The sequence below is a fragment of the Aptenodytes forsteri genome, unplaced genomic scaffold, assembly GCF_000699145.1.
Source record: "Aptenodytes forsteri isolate BGI_AS27 unplaced genomic scaffold, ASM69914v1 Scaffold287, whole genome shotgun sequence".
NCBI classification, from domain to species: domain Eukaryota; kingdom Metazoa; phylum Chordata; class Aves; order Sphenisciformes; family Spheniscidae; genus Aptenodytes; species Aptenodytes forsteri.
Window position 1 is genome coordinate 373,420 of NW_008794854.1, and position 20,050 is coordinate 393,469.

The 20,050-nt window shown below is 46.6% G+C and overlaps 2 protein-coding genes across 2 annotated transcripts in view; one reads left to right on the forward strand and one right to left on the reverse strand.

The window, feature by feature from the left end:
• Window positions 1-2,204, reverse strand: part of CREG1 (cellular repressor of E1A stimulated genes 1) — an 8,877-nt gene extending 6,673 nt beyond the window's left edge. Inside the window, exons 1-2 of the mRNA XM_019470816.1 lie at window positions 2,183-2,204; window positions 70-284 (exon numbers count right to left, since the gene is read on the reverse strand). Coding sequence (XP_019326361.1) covers window positions 70-284; window positions 2,183-2,204 — 237 coding nt within the window. The remainder of the gene's footprint in view (window positions 1-69; window positions 285-2,182) is intronic.
• A 5,349-nt stretch (window positions 2,205-7,553) lies between these two features.
• RCSD1 (RCSD domain containing 1) overlaps window positions 7,554-20,050 on the forward strand; it is a 37,665-nt gene continuing 25,168 nt past the window's right edge. The window contains exon 1 of the mRNA XM_009274563.2: window positions 7,554-7,726. Within this exon, the coding sequence (XP_009272838.1) occupies window positions 7,721-7,726 (6 nt within the window). The 5' untranslated portion in view covers window positions 7,554-7,720. The remainder of the gene's footprint in view (window positions 7,727-20,050) is intronic.

A 20,050-nucleotide genomic window follows, 5' to 3' on the forward strand; every position in this document is an offset into this window, starting at 1 on the left:
AGCTGAAGCAGAGCCAGCCCCGCAGAATGGCTCTGCCCGCCTGCTGGCACCCGCTCGCTTGGAGCCGACCCGTGTTGCAGGGTCCGAGTGACCCGGCATGGGTCGTGGCGTCAGCGCGGCGCCCAGCAGCCGTCCCCTGGCGTTGGCCCTGGTTTGTCTGGCCAGGGAGGTCAGTCGGGTCCGCAGGGCGGCTGTGGCACTGTCGGCCCCGCTGTCCCTGGCTACTGCTAAATCGATCTCAAAGGCTGGTTCCGTGTCGTGGCAAGCGTCTGTGTCCCGCCTTCCTTGAGGAAAGCCTTGCCATTTAGTTACAACGAGCAGGGTCTATCTGAAACTCTTCAGGACTGTAAAGCTGACAGGATCATTTGCCACTAGGCATAGCTCACGTCTTGCCACTTGCAAACTGCAGGACGTATGTCAAAACCCTCTCTTCTACAAGACTTGGTTTTGCTAGTTGAACAACCTCCTGGCCTTCAGTGCATTACTTACAGAAATAAATACTGAGGTACGCCTCTTGTTACCCGTCACCTTGTGCTCAGTCACTTTATAAAGATTTGTACAAAGAAATGTTTTTACCTGGGGTAATACTGAGACTTGATTCAACTTTTCTTAAAAGATGGGAGATTTCCGTTTTTCCACTTCAATCTGACCAAGTATGTCTACAGTACGTGCATAGCAATGTAGGACAGAGAAACCCAAATTAACTTTGTGTAACTGCCATCTGCCCCCGGGTGCCCCATAGCACCCATAGCTTATAGCAGGCCAGATGAATCATTTTGTCGGGCTGCATTCAGGAAGGAAAACACACCATGCATCCATTCCCTACCATTTACATACTGTCCTGCTGTGTACAGGCAGAACAAAATAATTTTTCCTCCAGTATTCCCCTTGCCTGCAGAGTGTGGGCCGAGAGCCTGGCTTTCCCTCCGGGGCACCAACACATGGAGCCTTCCACTGCTGCACTCTCCTGGCGATGCTCAGGAGAAACCTGTTTTGTTATAACCAAAAAGCAAAAAAAAAAAAAAAAAAAAAAAAAAAAAAAAAAAAAAAAAAAAAAAAAAAAAAAAAAGGCTTCTCTGAACCGCAGGCTTCTCTGAACCGCTGATGTACAGCCACTCACCTCGGGTAGGTAGCTGAGCTTGCGAGTAGCAACTGCTCCAGCAACAAAGCAATACAAGCAGCCTCGTTTGTGATAGAGGACAAGTGATATTTCAGGGCAGAGTGCTAAGGAGAAAAGCGGCAAGAAAAGGAGTGAGATGTGAGAGAAAAGACTGCGCGAAAGGTTGTCTTTATGTATGTAGGGTTATGCAATATACTTAGATGAGGGGCAGGAGTGGAACGTGTTGAAGGGAAAAAGACAGTAGCCGTTCTGCAGGAGTGAAAGGAGTGTGGACGAAAGGGACGAAAATGGTCTAGAGGAAACGGCTTAGGAAGGAGAAGGGGATGAGGAAGACAAACTGCTACAAACTCTTTTCGTTAGAGATTTTTCTAGCTAAAAGAGAGAGAGACATTATAGCTTCCTCTTTTCTCTCCCCAACAACATGTGCATGCATACACAGAAACTGCTTGTTTCTCTCTGTTTTCAAGCAGTCCTCCCCTCTGAGAACCTGGGGGGTGGGGTGTCAGTGTTTACTTGATGCAGTCAAAGGGACGAGTGGTAGAGGGAGGTGGGGGGATGAGTGTGTGAATAATTTTACTGGGCAGCAGGAGAGCGTGACAGAGAGCAGACAGGAGATGGTTGGTGGGATCAGCACAGGAAAGAAGGGATGTCATGGAGAGTATGTGGAAGTTACAGCATGTGCCACAGGGCAAAAATAAAAGGATAGAAAGGAAAGAAGATAAAGAGGATGTGGGAAGCAGAGCTGGCAATTCTTTTTTCTTTTATTTTGTTTCAGAAAAAAGCAAACGCAGAAAGGGGGAAAGCTTTTATGTCCTGCAGTTTAGATGTATGTATTTGCCGAACGTGGCCGTCCCTCCTTCACCAGGAAGGGTGCGCGTTACTGGAGCCGCACAGCCCCTGCAGCAGGAGAGTCAAAGTGAACCTTGTAGAGAGTGTGGAAGATCATCCCGCACTCCCCCTGCCACCACTGGGACCATACAGCAGGATCTCAGGGGCCAAGAGAAAACGATCCGTCCAAACAAAGTCTGCCAAGTTTTCCTCGCCTCCCCCTGCCCCTCCAGCCTTGCGGCACATCCACAGCCATCCCGGTCCGCAGCCGCCAAGGGGTGCTGCTGCCCAACCCCAGCCCGCCTGCAGGATTTGGGCTGATGAGTCTGGTGGGAATTCTGCGCTCAACAGGATTTATGGAAGCAAATAGCATTGGCTCTCTGCTGTGGAGAACAGGATTTATTAGGCTGAGTACTCTCTGCAGTGGGCAGTGCACACCGGCGTATGGACTGTCTTGCACATTGCACTGAACGAAGGGGTCCCCTCTTTCTTGGATGGGTAGCGTGGGATGAACCTGTAGGGTGAGGGATAAGGTCTTTAACTCTTTCAGCTTGCTCTGAAAGGATGTGTTCTGTGAAGTAAATCCCCAGGCTCTCTCACTTCCTCAGCTAGATCTCAGAGAAAGGAGAAGGATTCTCTCTGTTGTGGTGCAATATGTCTGTGGGCTCCCAGCATCCTTGCATAACAAGGTCAAGTATTGCTAGCCACTAGTTCTCCTTTTCAACTGATGTTCTCATTTACAGCACAAAAACAGTAAATAGACAGTAATATCTCACCATAGACTGAGCCAGTTTACTCCCTCCAGGGATTGGCCAGTTCATGGAACAATCTTAATTTCAGTGTGGTTTACATGCAATGGGCCGCAGGCTGAGTGTGGGGGCTATGTCTCTGGAGAAGGTGTATTTTAGCCAGAAAGTGGGCAAGGTCTCCATCCTGGCTAGTGTATCATCATGCTCTGTCTGCCCTCTTCATAGCTGGTTTTGCCCTGAGCCAGCTCTCTCATTAGATTGCATGGTTGTTGGATGGGCTGGGCAAGGTTTCTCTTCAGACACACAGTCTAGCTATGCGCTGGGCCAGGCTTCCTATCTAGATCATGCAGTCTGTTCATGAACAGAAACCTTTCTTTGTCCGGATAACACTTGTGGGCTGCGCAGTCTCGCTGTGTGTAGTGCTTGATTTCTGAGCCAGGCCAGCTCTCCGCATCCAAATGACAGCCAGAGTGCCAGAGTGATTAAAGTGACTTGCCGCTGCATTTGACAGAAGAGACTGACCTGTGAGTCAGCTCTAGCAAAAGCTGAAGTCCTCAGTGCTTTGAAGTGCCAACGCTTGGTGCCACGTGAGACCCATCATGCAAATTGTTTCTAAAAATGTTGGTTAGATATCCTCCTGAGGAGATATCAGCCCTGCCGAACAATGCAGCGCTACTACTATTATGAAATGGCACACATTTGCTGAACACAAAAAGGTGTTGCGTGCTTGTGCATAATGCATTTATTTGTTCTCGTTCTCAAAGTTCCCAAATTAACTTGCTTGGGAATTTAGCTTCTGCCCCTTTCATCTGTGTATTTTTTAAAAGATAGGTAAAATGAATATAGTACTAGCCTGGCATTCAGCTAAAAGTCCTTTTACCTTTTTAACAGCCACCACACAGGCAGTGGCAATGCAAGCTTCCTCTGTGCAAAACCTGTTAGGGACCAGGAATGTTGTTCAGTTTTCAGTCAGAAAACCTTGCTGTTCAGTCGGAGCTTGGGCTGCATGCAGAGGAAGCTGTTGCGAGGGCCAGCTGTGACACCGCTCTCTAGGACGTTGAGAGATGGGCAGTAGGAGTGGCCTGAGAATAACGTAATCAAAAACATGGTTGTATCGAGCGTGGGTACCAGGGATTGTGTCAGCACCATGTTCTGATTGTAACTTTTTGTTTGTTTATATTAAGCCTTGTTGCGTATTAAAACTAGTAACTGGCAGAGGAATTGTTCAGTCTAGAAATAGGCTGGCAATGGCTGACGCTGGTAATACTTGTCCCATCACTGTATTAGAATAATGGAATGCAGCCATACCTCTTAGTATCCCAGCTCAGTTTGTTCTCTGAAGTCAGGTGGGTCAGCAGAGGTCTCCAAAGAAATTCAAGTGCTGCAAGAGATGACCCTAGCTACCTGTACACCACCCGCCAGCCCCAGGTGGCCTGGTATGAATGAGGGTGGTCTACCTCAGTGTGCTCTTGTTACTAAGAGCAGAGCCACTCAGGCAAAGCATCGCAGGTGAAACGGTCCCTATACCGTGCAGCATTTTCCTAACTTTACTCCGCTTAGGGACAGGCTTTTGCCCAGAGCCTAGAAGTTAAGAAGCCTGGTTAATCTGAACCATGATGTTAGCACTCAGGCTCAGGCTGACAGTCAGGATCACGTAAATGAGTCAACCTTTCAGCTAGTCTCTATCACCTACTTTTTATGTGGCCACTCCGCAACACACAAAGTCTCGCACTCCCTGTCCAATACAGCTTAGCAAGAATCACTTATAACTGTGCCCTTTCATTTAATTCAAGCATCTTTGGTGATGGGGCTTTCCCATCGACATCAATTCCCAGGGGTGCACAGTGCCTGGCACGCCAGTCCGTGTGTACGCACGAGCGCTGGCATGTGAGCACGTGTGTGCGTGTGTGCTCTCAGACGTTCTTCGCTGCAGCTGCAGAATTAGAGCAAAAAATGTCAATGGTACAAAGCGTTCCAGCTGACTTCATTTCCTGCTGATAACTCCCTGAAGAGGAGGGTGAGGCTTAGCATCTGCAGCGTTAGTTTAATGCTGAGGGGCGAGGGCAGGGTTGGTGGGAGCAGATACTTCAGAACACAGTTAGCAGAATGGTGGGTTCAAAAAGCAAGTTTCCCATAGAAAACGCTGTTCACATTCGCTTCCTGTCAGCTTGCCATTGTCGGAGGAGCTGCCATGTAAACCAACCAAAACAGGATGTTGGCTTTTAGACTTGATTGATCTTTGAAATGCAAGTGCTTTTTTTCTGTGGTTACCTTATCCCCCTTTTTTTCAGTTGAGAATTGAGTTGCTCGAATGGGAACAGGAAGGGTTGAGCCCCCATTTTCAGGGGGTCAAAAGCCCAACATGGTAACAGCTGCTGGTTAATAGTATGAATTCTGGAAAATGATGTGGATAGCAGCAGCCAAGTCCAGACAGATGGGTGGACAGAACAATCTCAGATACTGGCACTGACAGGCGAGCTCTCCTAAACCCTCAACAAATGCCTTAACAAAGTAGAGAGATTCAATCTGTCTTGCAGGGACCCACAGCTCACTCCACCCTTTGCTCATCCACCACCCATCCGCAAATACACCTTCCCAGATTCAGCACCCACACAGACACACCCAAATGAGAGAGCTCTGTGGACACGAATATCTGAGTCAAAGTTTCAAATGCCCCCAAAAGCTTTCTTTCCTGAGATTTAGCATTAATAAACCGAGTACTGTGTGCCATGCTCATAGCAATGGCATTTGGGAATCCTGCTGGCAGAAAAGATTTGCCTTGTGGCAAGATACTTGGGAGCAGAAATAAACAGAGTGAAGAATTGTAGCGGGGCAGCTGCAACTACCTTTGCTTTATTAGTACGGGTAAAGTGATACTATCTCTGCCTAGCAGTTTCCTTTTCTGTAGACTCAAGCAAACAGTTTCCTCCACAGAGTACAACCCCTGAAAGCAGAAAGAAAATACTGAAATAGACCCTGAGCGGCATGAAGCAACCATCGAGCTATGCGATTTTGACGGTCTGTTACGTGGCAGACACGTTGAAAATGACACTTGAGACCAATGCCCACCGTGAAAACCCTAAGCATGAAATCCTCCTTCTGTCCTGAGAGCAGGCAAAGCATGGGCAGCCGAAGCATCCTGCCCTCCCCGCCTCACCCTCCTTCTCGTCAGTTCAGTTCCTATCCCCTCTCCTAACGTACTATTGTCAGGACTTTAAGAAATGAATACGATTTCCAATCAAGAAGGAATTTCTTTCAGATTCTTAATCTATTCTCTTATATTTATAGTTGCAGCATCTTCTGGTTGTTTACAGTAGAGGGTTTTCAACTAATCCAGTGTTTCAGCCACAGAAGATTAATTAGTCCTCTTGACCAATCTCCAGATTGCAGCAACTCAGCGTATCATTCTTTTGGCTAAGGACTGACTAGCCATTGTATATTGAACTTGGGAGATAATGAGATCATGATTTAAATCTGCTAATTCCTATACTTTCTAAAGAACCACAGGAGCCCTACAGCATGCAGTACAGCAACAGTTAACAATACTGTAAGAACAACTATGTCGAGACAATTTATTGGTAACAATAATCTGGATATCGTGACAGTCACATTTAAATCCATTCTGGAGTATTTTCCTCCATAGCCGGCAGGGACTTGTGACACAACACTGCAAAGGAAAAGTATGCATTCCTTTGAGAAAAAATGCTTTAACCCTATTCTGCCCCCGAGGTATCATCCCAAAATGATGACATGACATGGTGTCACTTTGTAGCTGCATGCAAGGCACGGGAGCCAGCAGAAGACAAAGGGAGTGTTTCCAAATTCCTCTGCACCACCCTGCTCTCAAGAGGTGGGGACTGAAATTCTTGAGAAGCGGCATATGCAAACAGTTGCTAAAACGGGAACGAGATGTCTAGTTTACAACACTGCAATCTGAATGGAAAGGGAAACCGTAGCAAAACATTCCGGAGGCTTATTTTCTCCCAACTCAATTTTTCTACCACCACAGAAGCTTCTCACTTCCAGTGCACAAGTCTGTCCTTCCCTGTGAAGGGAGAGAAGAACATCCCACACCTTCTGACCTGGTAGCGCGAGACACGAGTTCAGGGTGGAAAGAGCTAGTCCTCCTTTACAGCTAGCCAGTGACACCTTGCATGGGGTCCTTCTGCTTGTGCCCACATTTGTGCAGCGCCCTTCACAGTGGAGCCCTGATCTCTCGTTGGGGAATCACCCAGCGGCACAGTAGTGCTGCTGCTATTATTGTCTTCCCTGGGACATCCTGTGAGTCCCAGCTGTGCGCCAGGACACCAAAGCCTCAAATTCTGTTCAAACACAATAATCACCCGCTCTCTGCTCCTCTTCTGCCCCTCTAACCACTCTAAATAAGTCCACTGCTGACTGAAATTACATAAAAGTGTGAAGGAAGAGAGAAGGGAAGCTGCAGGTAGAGGAAAAAAGATCCTCCTCGCAAATAAACAGCAAGGAAGAGACCCCGCAGACTTGGAGAGGGAAGAGTGGACAGGGGGAGAGATCCAGGCAGAGACAGCGGGGGAGCAACTGCAAGCCACGGGGAGAAATAGAGGCAAAACGGGGCAGGGGAGGAAAAAAATAAAGATAAGGTGCTAGATAATATGAAGGGGAGAAAGAAAGGAAGGGACAAAATGCGCATATGGTGTCCCCAAGTTTGGGCACAGCAGCAGTTTGCTGCTTGTTGTCTCATGAGCCCAGCACGCCGGGAAGGACAGTATCTGTTTAGATTTGTGTCTAAATTTAAACCCCGATTGCCTTGCCTCCCTCTCCTCTCCCCTCCCTCCCTTCCTCTCACCCACCCGCCCTTCTTCCTTGTTCGTAGTGCAGGGCCACTGGCTGGGCTGTCAGTTTTCAAGCTGAGCAGGAGCTTGGATATTACATACCCTCCACAGCGGCGCGATTTTGCTCTGGCTCGGCTGGAGTTTTCCCACAGATAAGAGGGAAAGGGGTGGGGAAGAAAGATTGCCCCGAGGACACCTCTCTCTTGCAGGACATGGAGGTAAAGAAAACTTTTATTTCCACTAGCTTGGGACTGGCTCCTCGCTCTGCATTAGCTCCACCTTGCAAAGCAATTTCTCACTAAAGGCAGCTCAAAATATCTCTTTGCTGAGGCTCAGATAAATGTCTTTTTGCACCCACCCCAGCCCCTGCCATGCACCTCAGAATGTTTTGCAGGTTTTAGTCCAGATTTGGAAAGTAGGGGGGATGGTATGTGGAGAAATTACATCCGTGAAAGGGGAACGAGGAAGGACTGCCATTTACTTTTTTAGTCTCTGAGGTGGGAAAGAGAGTTACATTTTAAAAGGTATCATTTTGAAAGGAGGTTTTAAAAATTCAGTAAAAATGGGGACATAGGGAAAAGTGAACAAACCGTACAAAGTTAGTGGACTCCTTGGGGTTGATTCCTACCCAACCCATGCAGCAGCAGCTGTGATTTGGACCCTAAGTGGTGTGTCCCCCCATTTCACGTGGATTGTGCAGTCTCACTTTCATTATCGATAGAGCGTTTGGGTTCAGGAAAGAGGACCGGGGCTAGTGCATCCCCAGAGGGTTTCCTGTGCCTTTCTCCATGCTGTGTCCCTGTGCTTCAGGAGAGTCGGAGCTCTTGTCTCTGGGTGGGCATATGGCTGGTGGACAGGGGTGTAGAAGCAGGAGTCAGGCTTCCCTGGCGTTTAAGTCCAAGCCTTCTCCTGTGTAGCACCCTCGGGCAAGGCAGTTCACCTCCCCTTGCGTCTTTTCCCATTCATATCAAATGGGAGCGATGGTGCTTGCTTCCCTCATGTCAGACCGGATTCATTAGCTTTTCAAACAGTTTTTTAAGTGGCAGAGGAAAAAAAATATTTATTTTTAGGAGGAGCACGGGAGATAGAAAGGCGATTACAACATTGGCAAAACCTCAAATGACGAAAGAGGACTTTTGGTATTTCAGCTAAACACAGATCTTACTAAACACTAAACACTTTATGTTATCTTCCCAGAGAAGCTTCTCCTGTGTCGGTGCAGCCCCAACAGCAGGGGACACGCGACAAAGCCAGGGAACAGTGTGCTTGAGGCACCACTACAGTTTTTCTTTGAAGATTTCCAGCGCATAGCTCATCTGGGCAGTTCTGATAACGCCCAGGTACTAACATCGCAGTCCTTGTTATCTGTGCTGGCCTGCCCTACATGCGAGGATGAAGATCAGGCATATTCATGACAAGAAATGTCCTCAACAGACTATCTAAACAGATTTTGGTGTGGAGAAGGACCAAGCAGTGATCAAACCAACTCAGCACAGACTACATGTGGCATGACAAATAGATAGCTTTATAAAGGTTTTTAGGTTTGACAGAGCCTGGATCAGTAACCGTTAATGCTTGTTTTATTCTTTTTCGCTGTGTAGTATCCTGTGACGTCTCAGAGGGGAAGGGGAGTTGAGCTCTTAATTTAACTGCTGTGCACAGAAAGCCACATTTGGAGCAAAGACTAAATGAGGGCTGAAGCAGATATTTTGTCATGTTGAGGACACTCTCCCCCACCCCCTCTCCTCTCCACTCACGGAGGACTGCACCCCTCGAGTATTTTCTGTTGTCTGCCGCAGCAGTGTTTCAGAGTAAAAAGGGACGGACCTGCCATTTCCTTTTGGGAGACACGTGTGACACATACGGCAGGTCTGATGCTCAAGAAGCTTCTCTGAAGTATTTAACCTAAGACTTTCTGGCTCTTGATTCTGTTCCTTTACCTCTATTTCCCACTTTTTCCCTATGTTACTTTGTTTTCTGATCATCTGTAGATTGCTGCATCTATTCTTATTTTTAAAACATCTCAACTCCCAAGACATTTTTTAAGTAGTGCACTTGGTCTTCCCTTCCTCCCCCAACCCTCCAAAAAGGTGGTTAATGCCCCAAAGGTAAGAAGATATTAGGCCAAAATAGAGCCAAGAAGAAAGTCTTGAGTTCCCACCTGCCAATTCTCTGCTCTGTTTCTTCCTGAGAGCTTTTCACAGGCAGCGTGAGCAGGACCCAGAGACTCGCTACAGTCTTTTGCTTTGAAAAACAGATTTAATGGTCCAGTGCAACAGGAACGAGAAGTTCTGTCATTTCCCCATTTGCTTCATCAGTGGCAGGCAGAGCTGCTCTGTGCTTTCCTGCTGGCATAACTGGCAAGTTCTTTGCTCTAGTGGGACACATGAGGATTACCAGCATTAGGGAAAAAAGGGCAGAGGGCTGACCTCGCCAGCTGATTTCCATCATGTCTCTGGCAGGAAGACCCTATTTTTGAAAAACCCACAGAAGCAAGATAGTTAGAATCGCTTTCTTAGGGTGGTTCGTGTGGTTTTGCTGCTCCTTTGCTGTACCTACAGTCTTAGCCATTCTGCTGTCAGGAACATGCCATGTTGAAAGCAGTAAGTGTAACCATTTAAGATCCCGGAGAGGGAGAAAACGGCAGCAAAACCCCTTTCTTGCAGTTCATGTAATTTTGTGAGTCTGCCGATCTTCAGGGTTTTTTTGTGAAGACCCAGCTTCTTGATGCAAGATAGATTTGAGAATCAGTTTTCTTTCCAGTGTTAGGACTGATGAAAAGAACTTGAAATCATGAAGCTTATATTGCAGATTGTTAACATGAGGAGTTCATATTAAAAATGTGTAAAGCTGTCACTGTTGAAAGCTAAGCCACTTGTAAAAAAGCAGCCACTAAACCTTCTTTGCACTCACGGTACAAAAAGGATCAGAAATTATTGTGCTGGTTTGTTAGTTTACGTCTTCAGATTTGGTCCAAGCTGTCTAATTCCCACAGCTGTACCAAACCTTGCTGCAGATGTTGTGAGTTAAGGCATCCACTGAAAGTGCTTGTGGCTTTCTGCAGCCCATATTCAACAGCAGTCATGGCATTCCCCTTCCCAGCCTCTCTCTAGGAGCTTGGGAGCACGGAGACATTTGAACTTTGCTTCCCCAGCAAGGCAAAGCAATCCAAGACTGAGTTTCACTTTGGTGGCTCCCTATGGAGTGATGTGTTCCCTAAGCTGCGAAGGTGCAGCAACCAGGTTTATTTTGGGAAGGCTCCCCTCTTCTTTGTGCCTACCAACAGATTTCATTTCTTTCTGTGACATCTCCATTCCCATGTCTCTTTTCTGCAACTAGCTCCTGCTAGATCTTCATTTTGCCTGTTGCTACACTGGCTCAGCAGAGGGAAAGCTTTTCCAGGGCTGAGAGCAGTTCTCTGCCTACTTCGCCACTTCCCTTCTGGGCAACCTACTGGACACGGCTCCAGCCCCAGGCCCTGTGCTCTCCCTACACCACAATGTCCTCGCCTGGGACATTTGGGGAGTGATGGGGCCACTGCTCTTTTCAGTAAAGCTCCCGCCTGTGTCAGGTGAGGGAGGCCACAAAGAGGCCCTGGGTCCTGCCCCATTCCTCTAGTGAGCAGCAGAGCAGTGTGGAGAAAATTCTTCCGAGTCCTCTGTTCCCTGTCCCACTGGGAGCCTGCAGAAACCTCCTGGGGTTCAAACACGTCCCCTCCCTCAACAGGCAAGGTCAGAAGCCATTGCTTCCTTTGTGCTGTGGTCAGCCAGACATCGCGACTGAGCACATTTCCAGGTCTAATATCCCAACTGCTGCATCCTTCCTGGAGCCATGGGGAATGATGCCCTTGCCCAAACTACCGGGCAGCTTGCTTTCAGCATGGGCACTTACCCTGTCCCTAGGAAAACTGCACTAAGGATATGTGACCTGTCACCCAAGAGGACTGAAGTGGAGGGGATGGAAGAAAGGGTACTTGGTACAGTGCTGCCAAGAGGGCTGAAATTGGTAACCTTTATGGTCCTCAGAGCAGCAGGACAGTAAGCCACGCAGAGGTGAGCCAGGCTGAGCGAGGTTTCTGCCCACCCTTGCAGCTGTGGATCCAAGATTAAGTACAGGCATGACGCCATGGTTAGCTCTGCCAGGAAACAATTTCCCTTTCTCAGGAAGCTCTGCTGCTTGGCTTTCATTCCAAAAGTTAAAACGTTCCTTTTCCACTCTTCTTTTTTTCTTTTTTCTTTTTGCTTAACAGAACATTTTAACCTCAAATACACTTGTTTTCAATGTTTCCTCCCAAACTCATCAAAATGACACATTCATGCAGAGTGTCTGTGTAGATAAAGGGAAGAGTATGTAATTCACTAGGAGAGGTACCATATGACCCCATTTTACTCCTTAGGTCTGGGAAGATTTAGGACTTGTCTGACAGTAAATAGCATGTCTGCAGCAGAGGATCCTGGAAAGGATCAGTTTTGCCAGACTTCTACATCCCAGTGACTGGATGAGGCCTCCCTCTTGAAGAACAGAAAGGAACAAACCCAAACCCCATGGGCTGTGCTGTGACCCTTACTTGTACCTAGTGGAGACCCCAGAGTAAATGGCTTGCAGAATTAAAGCTTTTCCTGTGTCGCTGGAGAAGGGATGATTCTTCTGAGCCCCTCCTCTCCCTCACTCCCCATTTTAACCTTTGGGTGCCTGAGTATCCCAGGTCACGGTGATAGCGTTTTGGAAAAGCTTTCTTTCCTGTATTCCACAGTCTAATTGGCAGGACGTGTTACTGTTGAGCGGCATATTATGCATACCTTCTCTCATACATTCCCAGGATCTGCTTATCTGAAGAACAGGGGAAAACATCAGCATTGCTTTATCAATAGGTGCTGCTAGGAAATTCTGCTGGTTTTCGTCATGGAAATGACCAAGCCCATACAAACTAGGGGTGGTTTTCCTCTCTGTTTCCAAGTGGTTGGTTAACAGTTGTAGAGAGGTGGATGCTCCCTTTCCTAAAACACCAGCTCTACAGCCTGAGTTTGGGACCTGAGATGGCAGCTGTACCCAGCAGCAAGAGAACCTGTTTGGAGGACTTGTCTTTTTTACTTGTGAAGCCTTCTTGCTATCTGTAGGTGCTGTAGTACTGCAGATACACAGCTTGTCTTGGTGACTTACAGACAATTATATGCCTTTAGCAGCTTGCAACATGGCACGCGTAAGGATGAATTTGGTCTAGAGACAGGAGATCTGTTGTGTAAGGAGAAGTTACTATTACACACTCCCTGCACAGTTGCTTCACACCTAGTTATTGTCAGAGGCACTTTATTCTTATGGAGTCTCGCGTAAGCACAGATTTAAGTCTCACTTCATCCAAGCCACAGCATATCCAGCTATGAGTCTTATGCCAGAAACGCTTTTACGTTAACATCAACTCTGAGGCATATCTTTATGATATCTTATTGCCAGTATATGGGTCCGGTAATGTACTGACAAGGACAAAGCACATTAGTGCCAAATGAAGTTTTCACCTCTTAGAAAGAAAAAAAGACATCAGACCAAATTCTTGTCAGATACGAGCACATCACTTGCTAAAAACAAAGATGCAGACCTCACCTGCCAGATTGGCAGCTGGTATAGATGTATGCCCTTTTTCTTTTGTTCTTCAGCATCAAATTTTAAAAGCTCAAAACCCACACAACAGGCAGCAAGGCGGTAAGCTTGTTTTTGCATGCAAGTGTCCTTATGCAAATAAACCTGTTTACCCTTTGTAACGAGATGCACACAGTGTTTTGGTCAGTGTGGATGACTAGTGGCCAATCTACAAATATATTGATTTACCACTTCCAGCTTCAACAAAGCCACTGTTCATGTCAGGCTTCTCAAGTGCATGCTCTCAACATGATCGGACTGCGGCTCAAATTGTACCTTTGTACAGGTTGGTAGCTGTGGCACGCAGTGGTGCTTTTCCGAGCATCTTGAAGTACTTCACAAAATATAATACCTTTCCCTCATGCTCTATCACTGAACCGAGCTACATGCTGCTTCTTAAGGCAAGAAATACATTGCTCACATAGATCACAGCTTTTCAAGCACAGAGAATTAACGCGTGCAGTTTGGAAAGCCTTGCTATCTAAAGGATGCAGACCAATGCCTTGTTGTTCAGAGAGAGACACAAAAGTGCAAAGGCGAGGGAAAGCTGACTCAGAATAATGGAGTTAGACCAATCAGTGTGGCTTTGCAGTGAGACAGAGGACAGTAGTCTAAAACTTTTAACACAGAGGAAACAGAATTAGTGCATCGTAAAAGCAGTGCACCTAGGAATAATGGGATCCAATTAAAGGGCAGATGTATATCTCACCAAATAGCAGGAAGGACTTCTAGCAGTGAGGTCTGGCAGGGTTTGGAATGGTATAGTAGAAACCAAATGTAGTGGAAACCTCTTTCCTGTGAGAGATTCAAAAATAGACTGGACAGAGCATTAGAAAGATAATGGCAGGAGCGATCTTCTATTGCATTCAAGCAATAGTATCGATGGGGCCACCAGAGGGGCAGGACCATACTGTTTCTGCAGTCCTTCCACGTATGGAGCTGCTAGCAGAAGCTAGTGGCTATTCAGCATCAGGCCCCAAAAGCGTTTCTGATTCCTTCCTGCTACACCACATTGTTCAAGCCCTGCAAACTTCTGCCTCTGGGAAACTTAAGACAAAATAAACTGGCATCACATCTGCAAGAGTCTGGGAACTGTTCTTTTATTGCCTGTGTAAAACACAAAACCAATTGTCTTTGTATTCTTTTTTCCTGTTTTAAGAATGAGTTTCTTTATCCTTTAAAACTGTGTACTGTGACAGCAGTCATGGGTTATTCAAGTCAATCGTCTTGAAATTCCTTTCTGCTGAGTACCATGTTCCCCTGATGTAAGTTCAGATGAAACAGGTCCACTTTATTCCTCCCTTTTCATATACACACACTTGAGCTTGTGTGCCAGGTTTCCTAGGAATTTCACCCCTTGGGCCCTGCAGCTAGCATGTGTTTAACTTGTGAAACATGCACAGTATAATTTGGTTTCCTACTTAGTCTTTACAAAGTGCACAGAGTTGTCAACACTGTCCCTCCATGAAAACCCAGTGTTTTCATTCCCAGTTTCAAGGTATTCATTCCCAGCTAGAGGCAGAGGGGCTGTCCATGCAAACAAGTACAGGCATGCACACCGGTCCTTTAGGTGTCTAAAGAGAAGAGAGTGGAAGAAAAGGGATGGATTGCTGAATACGCTGGAGCATGAGGTGACAGGAGACATAAAGGTAACAAGCCAGACGGGTCACCCATTTAGAAAGGAGACAGTCTTAGCACCTTCTCTTTCATCTCCCAGCTCAATGCAAAGCTGCCTTTTCCACTCATATCAGGACTTCTAATCTCATGTAATATCAAGTCCTGCTCTGTACACCTCAGGAAGCCTTTGCCTACAGCCACCAAGGAGTTTCTTCTCGGCCCTGCTCTTTGGATGCACCGAGCACGGGACTCACCTTCCCTGACTCTGCCCTCCCACCCCAGTCCCTGTCCTTGGCACTGGCATATCACACTACTCCACTTCTGACCTCAAGCACCTGATGTGGGTGACCCACCAGCGATGCTCTCCATGCCAGGCCCTGCAGGGCTTTGCTCAGGAGTATTGCTGCTCGAGGTCCAGTCTTACAGGGTCCATCCCCTGGAGCAGCTTCACACTCTGATCCAGCAAACTGAAGTGTGCATCATCTATAGCAGCTCTTTGAGCCTCTGTAGCAAGCACCAGTTTAGCCTGTAGATTCTCAAAGGCCAAAGCTGGAAGCCTTTACTTTTTGCAGCCCATGGGAAAGAAAAGCTATCAAGTAATGAAAATGTCATACTTTATTTCTTCTGCCTCTGCTCTGCAACTCAAAAATTGCTGGATCATTCTCTTGTAAGTTGAATATAATTTTTCTTCTCAACACCTTTTATTTTAAGGTCCATGAATTCAGTGACATGCTGGCCAGAGCTTCCTAGTGCCGATTTACTCAGTGAGCAAGTGGCGTGCAGGCACTGAGCCCATGCTTCCTGTGCACCTGGTTCCGGTGGCCCAGCTTTAACCTGGAGAAGCTGTGCCTGAGGTTGAAGGAACTTAGTCCCCCTTCTTGCCACGGAAAGAACACGTAAGAGTTTCAAGCAGCCGTCAGGAAAAAGAAATAGAGCACTGAAGTAGGTAGGGTACTTCAAAGCTCTTGCAAACATTAGGTTTCTCCTTTACAGAGTTGTTGGGAGAATTTTATAAACAAGTTAACTCAGAAACAGAGATAATTATCTTTCTCAGATCACAGAAAAAATCCATGTCAAAGGCTAAGCTGCAGCTCAGAAATTACTTGTGTGCGTTTTTCTTAGGGTATATAGTAGAGTCATTTACCTATGGAAATCACTAAATTCCTGATGCATCATGAGAGCTGATCCAGACTGGGCTGAAAATTCAGACAGGCATTTTCAAATGTAACTGCAAATTACAGCTGCCTGGATTGGTTTGCCCAGTGTAGGGCCTGGTTTTCAGGGGTCTCGCAAACTGAAGACTCCGGACGGAGCTGAAGGGAGGGCAGCTGCTGAGAAAGCAGCCTTGCAGACCCGGATCCTCAGTGCCGGTGGGGCTGCTGGGCCTTCCACAGTCCAGCTAAAAAGACATCTCTGTGGATATAGCTTAGCATTCACACCTCAAACTGGCTGCTAGCTGCGTGCTTACTATCACTTTCCTCCGCTCCATATCTGCGTATCTTTTTCAACTAAATTCCTGGCTCAGATAAATATGAACCTCCTTCTCTGACCTGCCTGTATCCAGTGTAGACCTAATTTAATAGCAATGTGTTGCAAAGATAGCACAGTCCTAACTGATGAGTCCTGGAAGCTGCAGCAGTTGGGAGCTCTGTGTAGGCTCATTTACCCTTCTGATTTTCTGTTCCCAGCATGATAAATGAAGACGAGTTCAATCCCTGTGCTGCTACAACTAGACTGTCTCTAGTGTTGAGTTTAAATGGGCAGGTATCACAGTCCACTTAAACCTTTTAACTGAAGTATTTTGAACTGTCCCTGCTTCTTACGTTCTCTGTGTCCCTTCTTTGACAGTTCAGTGACTTCAGTTTCTAATTTGACCTTCTGCATAGCTTCAGATTAGATAATTAATGCAGACTGCACATGCACCTGCTTAAAGTTCATCCTCTTTAACCTTTATGTCAGTCCAAGAGTAGTCCCTTCCTCGTCCCACCTGAAGCATCTTGCATCTGAGCCTCCTCCTGTTGAAGTTCATCTTATTTCAGACCTCTGCTAAAAGCAGGGCTTTTTTCCTCACGCCACGTGAGACAAGCAAGGGAGAAGCTGAAGTGAACAGCAGTTGAAAGGTGATTCATCGGGCTGACACCTTTCCTGCTACAGGGACTGTTCCATTCTCTCAGCTTGTTTCCTCCAGAGCAGCTGCCCAAGCGTCTCCATGTCTGTAGGTGAGAGCAGGGTGCAGCCTCGCATCGTGTCTATGGCTACAGGGCTACTGTAGCAACACTACAGTGTTAAAGCAACACTATGATTTGGGTGGTTTAAAATAATGATTTCTGCAAGGCACATTTTAACCAATGGAAAGCTGTTCATCTCAGAGGCCCGTATCAGATAACCACGGTTCATGCATTTTATTCCCCACTCTCAAATAGTATGCACACACGCCCAGCCTTCCTGGCCATCTCTCTCCCCTGTGCCTTAGTTGAGGAGACTGGCCTCGTATGAGATGGGATGCACTTGCCCCACAGACTGCATTACTTCCCCTCTCCCTGCGGGCAGCCTGGGAGGTTTTGCCAGTTGTTCCTCCATTAGCTCACCCCTCATCCTTCTAGAGCAGCAAGAGCTCCCCAGAACAAGGCCTGGAAGTACACACAGAGAGGCACCAATTAATTTGGGGAAAGTTGACAGGCTGTGTACTTTTCCCAGACCATTAAGAAAAACAGATGTCTGAGAGGGAAATGTTGGGAAGCTGAGAAGGATCCTGGGGAAAACCCTGGACAGGAACAGAGCTCTGTACGAGCAGCTGGTGCAAACAGTGCACTAGGAAAGCAGCTACGTCTTATGGTGGCCATCACCGCTCTTCTTCAGAACTACCACCTCACCCCTCCACCACATTTGCTACTAGTGTGAGTATCTCAAGGACAAATCCCAGATACTGGTTGTACAAGCTGCTAAAGACACATGGGAAGCAGTACGCTCCAGTCCAGCCAGACCGCCATCTTGGTAACAGCTGTTGTCAGCTGTAGATTAAGACATCAGCATCACTCTACCAGGGGTAGAGATCAGCTCTTGGCTCCAAAGGAGCTATTCCACATCTGGAGTGTTTGTGGATTCCTAAAACAACACAGCCTCATCAACTTCGTTCAATGAATGAAACCTCACAACCTCATTCAATGGATAATTTCTGAGAAATAACCCCTTTCTTTCCCCCAGTTGCCTTTCATGTATATTATCTGTATTTCATATATCTGCAGTAGCTCATGTCTGATTGTATCAACCAAGTTTTCAGACAACTTTTGTTGCTAGAGGGCTCCCATCAGACGGAGAGGAGGAGTTAATGACAGGACTATCCATCCTGCCTGACACACCAGAAAAGCCAGAGGTCTTCCTGAACTAAGTTGAAAGCTGTGTAGGTGTTCATCTAATTTAAGTTTGGAGAAATGAAAAGTGGTGCTGCTTGAAAGACAGTGGGGATCTTCAGTTGTTTAGGAAAGTGGTGCATTGGCTCTCAGATGACTCTGAAATCCTGCTGCCAAGTTAATGCCCACTAGCCTCCTTCATTGTGACCTTCTTTGAGAAAGGAGCCGAGGGCTGTATTTGACTGGACATTTCAGAGTAAGGGACCTTGTTTTCGGCATCCCAATCCAAATTTTCATAATCTTGAGTAATAGGAACGCTCAGTGTATCTGCTGCAGGATTCTTGCTCACTGGCAGCACTCATATTTTAGAGGCACAAGGTATTTCCCCAAAAACACTTAGAGTTATTGTAAACTTGATAGAAAAAGTCTGCAGATGTGTCACTGGTGTTCACTTGGAGCAAGACAAGAGCTCTGCAACATCAATATTGTTCTTTTAAGGCCAAATGCTCATTATAATGAGCAAAAAAATGAAAAGTAATATTTTGAAACTGTTTGTTCCAGATAAATATAGCCAATATTTTTAAAACAGACAAATTAACTCAAAGGAAATAGTAGGACACTACGTTCCCAGGACTTCATAAAGGGAGGGGACACATTAATCTAGTCTTCTAGTGTAGTCAAACTTAGTAATTGCAGAGATGTTTATTAAACTAGTTGCGTCTTTGTATCTCAGTGCTTAAGGTTACTGATGACTCAGCTCCAGTTTGCAGCGTACACGTTACTGCTGGGTAGTAGTTAGATGGTTTGAAATACATCACCACCTACAGTAGCCACATAGTAAACTACCAGCTTTTGAATCTTGCTGTATTTCTTTTTTTTTTTCTTGAAGCTGTAGCATCTTAAATATCTCAGCCTCCTTTAAAAAGGCATGTCTTGCCCTCATCACAGCAAAGTCCTGAACGGAGACACTAGTGCACCTCAAAGACTCAGAAGGGAGAACCCCGTGTGGTATGCCTGGGCTTAAAACCCAGTACAGATGAGTTTTTGAAGTTGGTGCTGTTTCGGGTGACAGGAAAACCCCTCTTGCAAGGAGCTGCTCCAGAGAAAGGCTGCCATACTGGTTGTGTGGGCACAGCCTCTGTGCCTTTCATTATTTCTCCACTTGTGTGGCTGGGTATGACTGCATTCAGCCAGATATCAACTTTATCCACAAGCCTTTTCCTGCTGCCTGAAATTATTTCCATGCTGGCTGCTTGGCCTGTCTGCGAGCAGCTGTGTCAGGCTTGTAATGAGGCAATTACATACGCATGGCCCTTTTACAGGAAAGGCCCAGGCCGTTTCTCCTTGAATTGACTGGACTCTTTAATGAGGCTTATCTGTTTTTCCCTGCTCTCTCAGCCAGGCCAGCCACCCTGTCCGTAGGGAACTGACCTGGTTGGCAATGTAGATTTTTGCCTCTTCACTTAGCCCTCCTGCCCTTTCCTCTTCACTGTCTGTGAGCAAATGTTGTCATATATCTTAAAAACCTAGTAATCTTGGTGATCACGATCTCTTCTTACTGTACCTGGCACAGCTTCTTCCCCCCCAAACCTCAGGTCTCACTGGTACTTAACAGCCTTTTATTTCACCTTTGTATCTCTCATCCCAGCCTCCTGTCTTCTCATTGCAATAGGAGTCACCTTGCCCTTCAGGTATCTTTTGGACCTTTCCTCTTGAATAGTCTGTCTTCTGGCACTAAATCTCATTTCTATTGTTACTACTTGGAACATCTTGACTCAGGAAAAAAAGGAGAGTTTACCACTTGTGGAAGAAGGGGCAGGCAACTCAAGAAGAGTACAGGGATCTCGTTAGGTCACGCAGAGAGGAAATGAGAAAGGCAAAAGCCCAGCTAGAACGCAATCTGGCCGCTGTCATTAGAGACAACAAAAAATGTTTTTACAA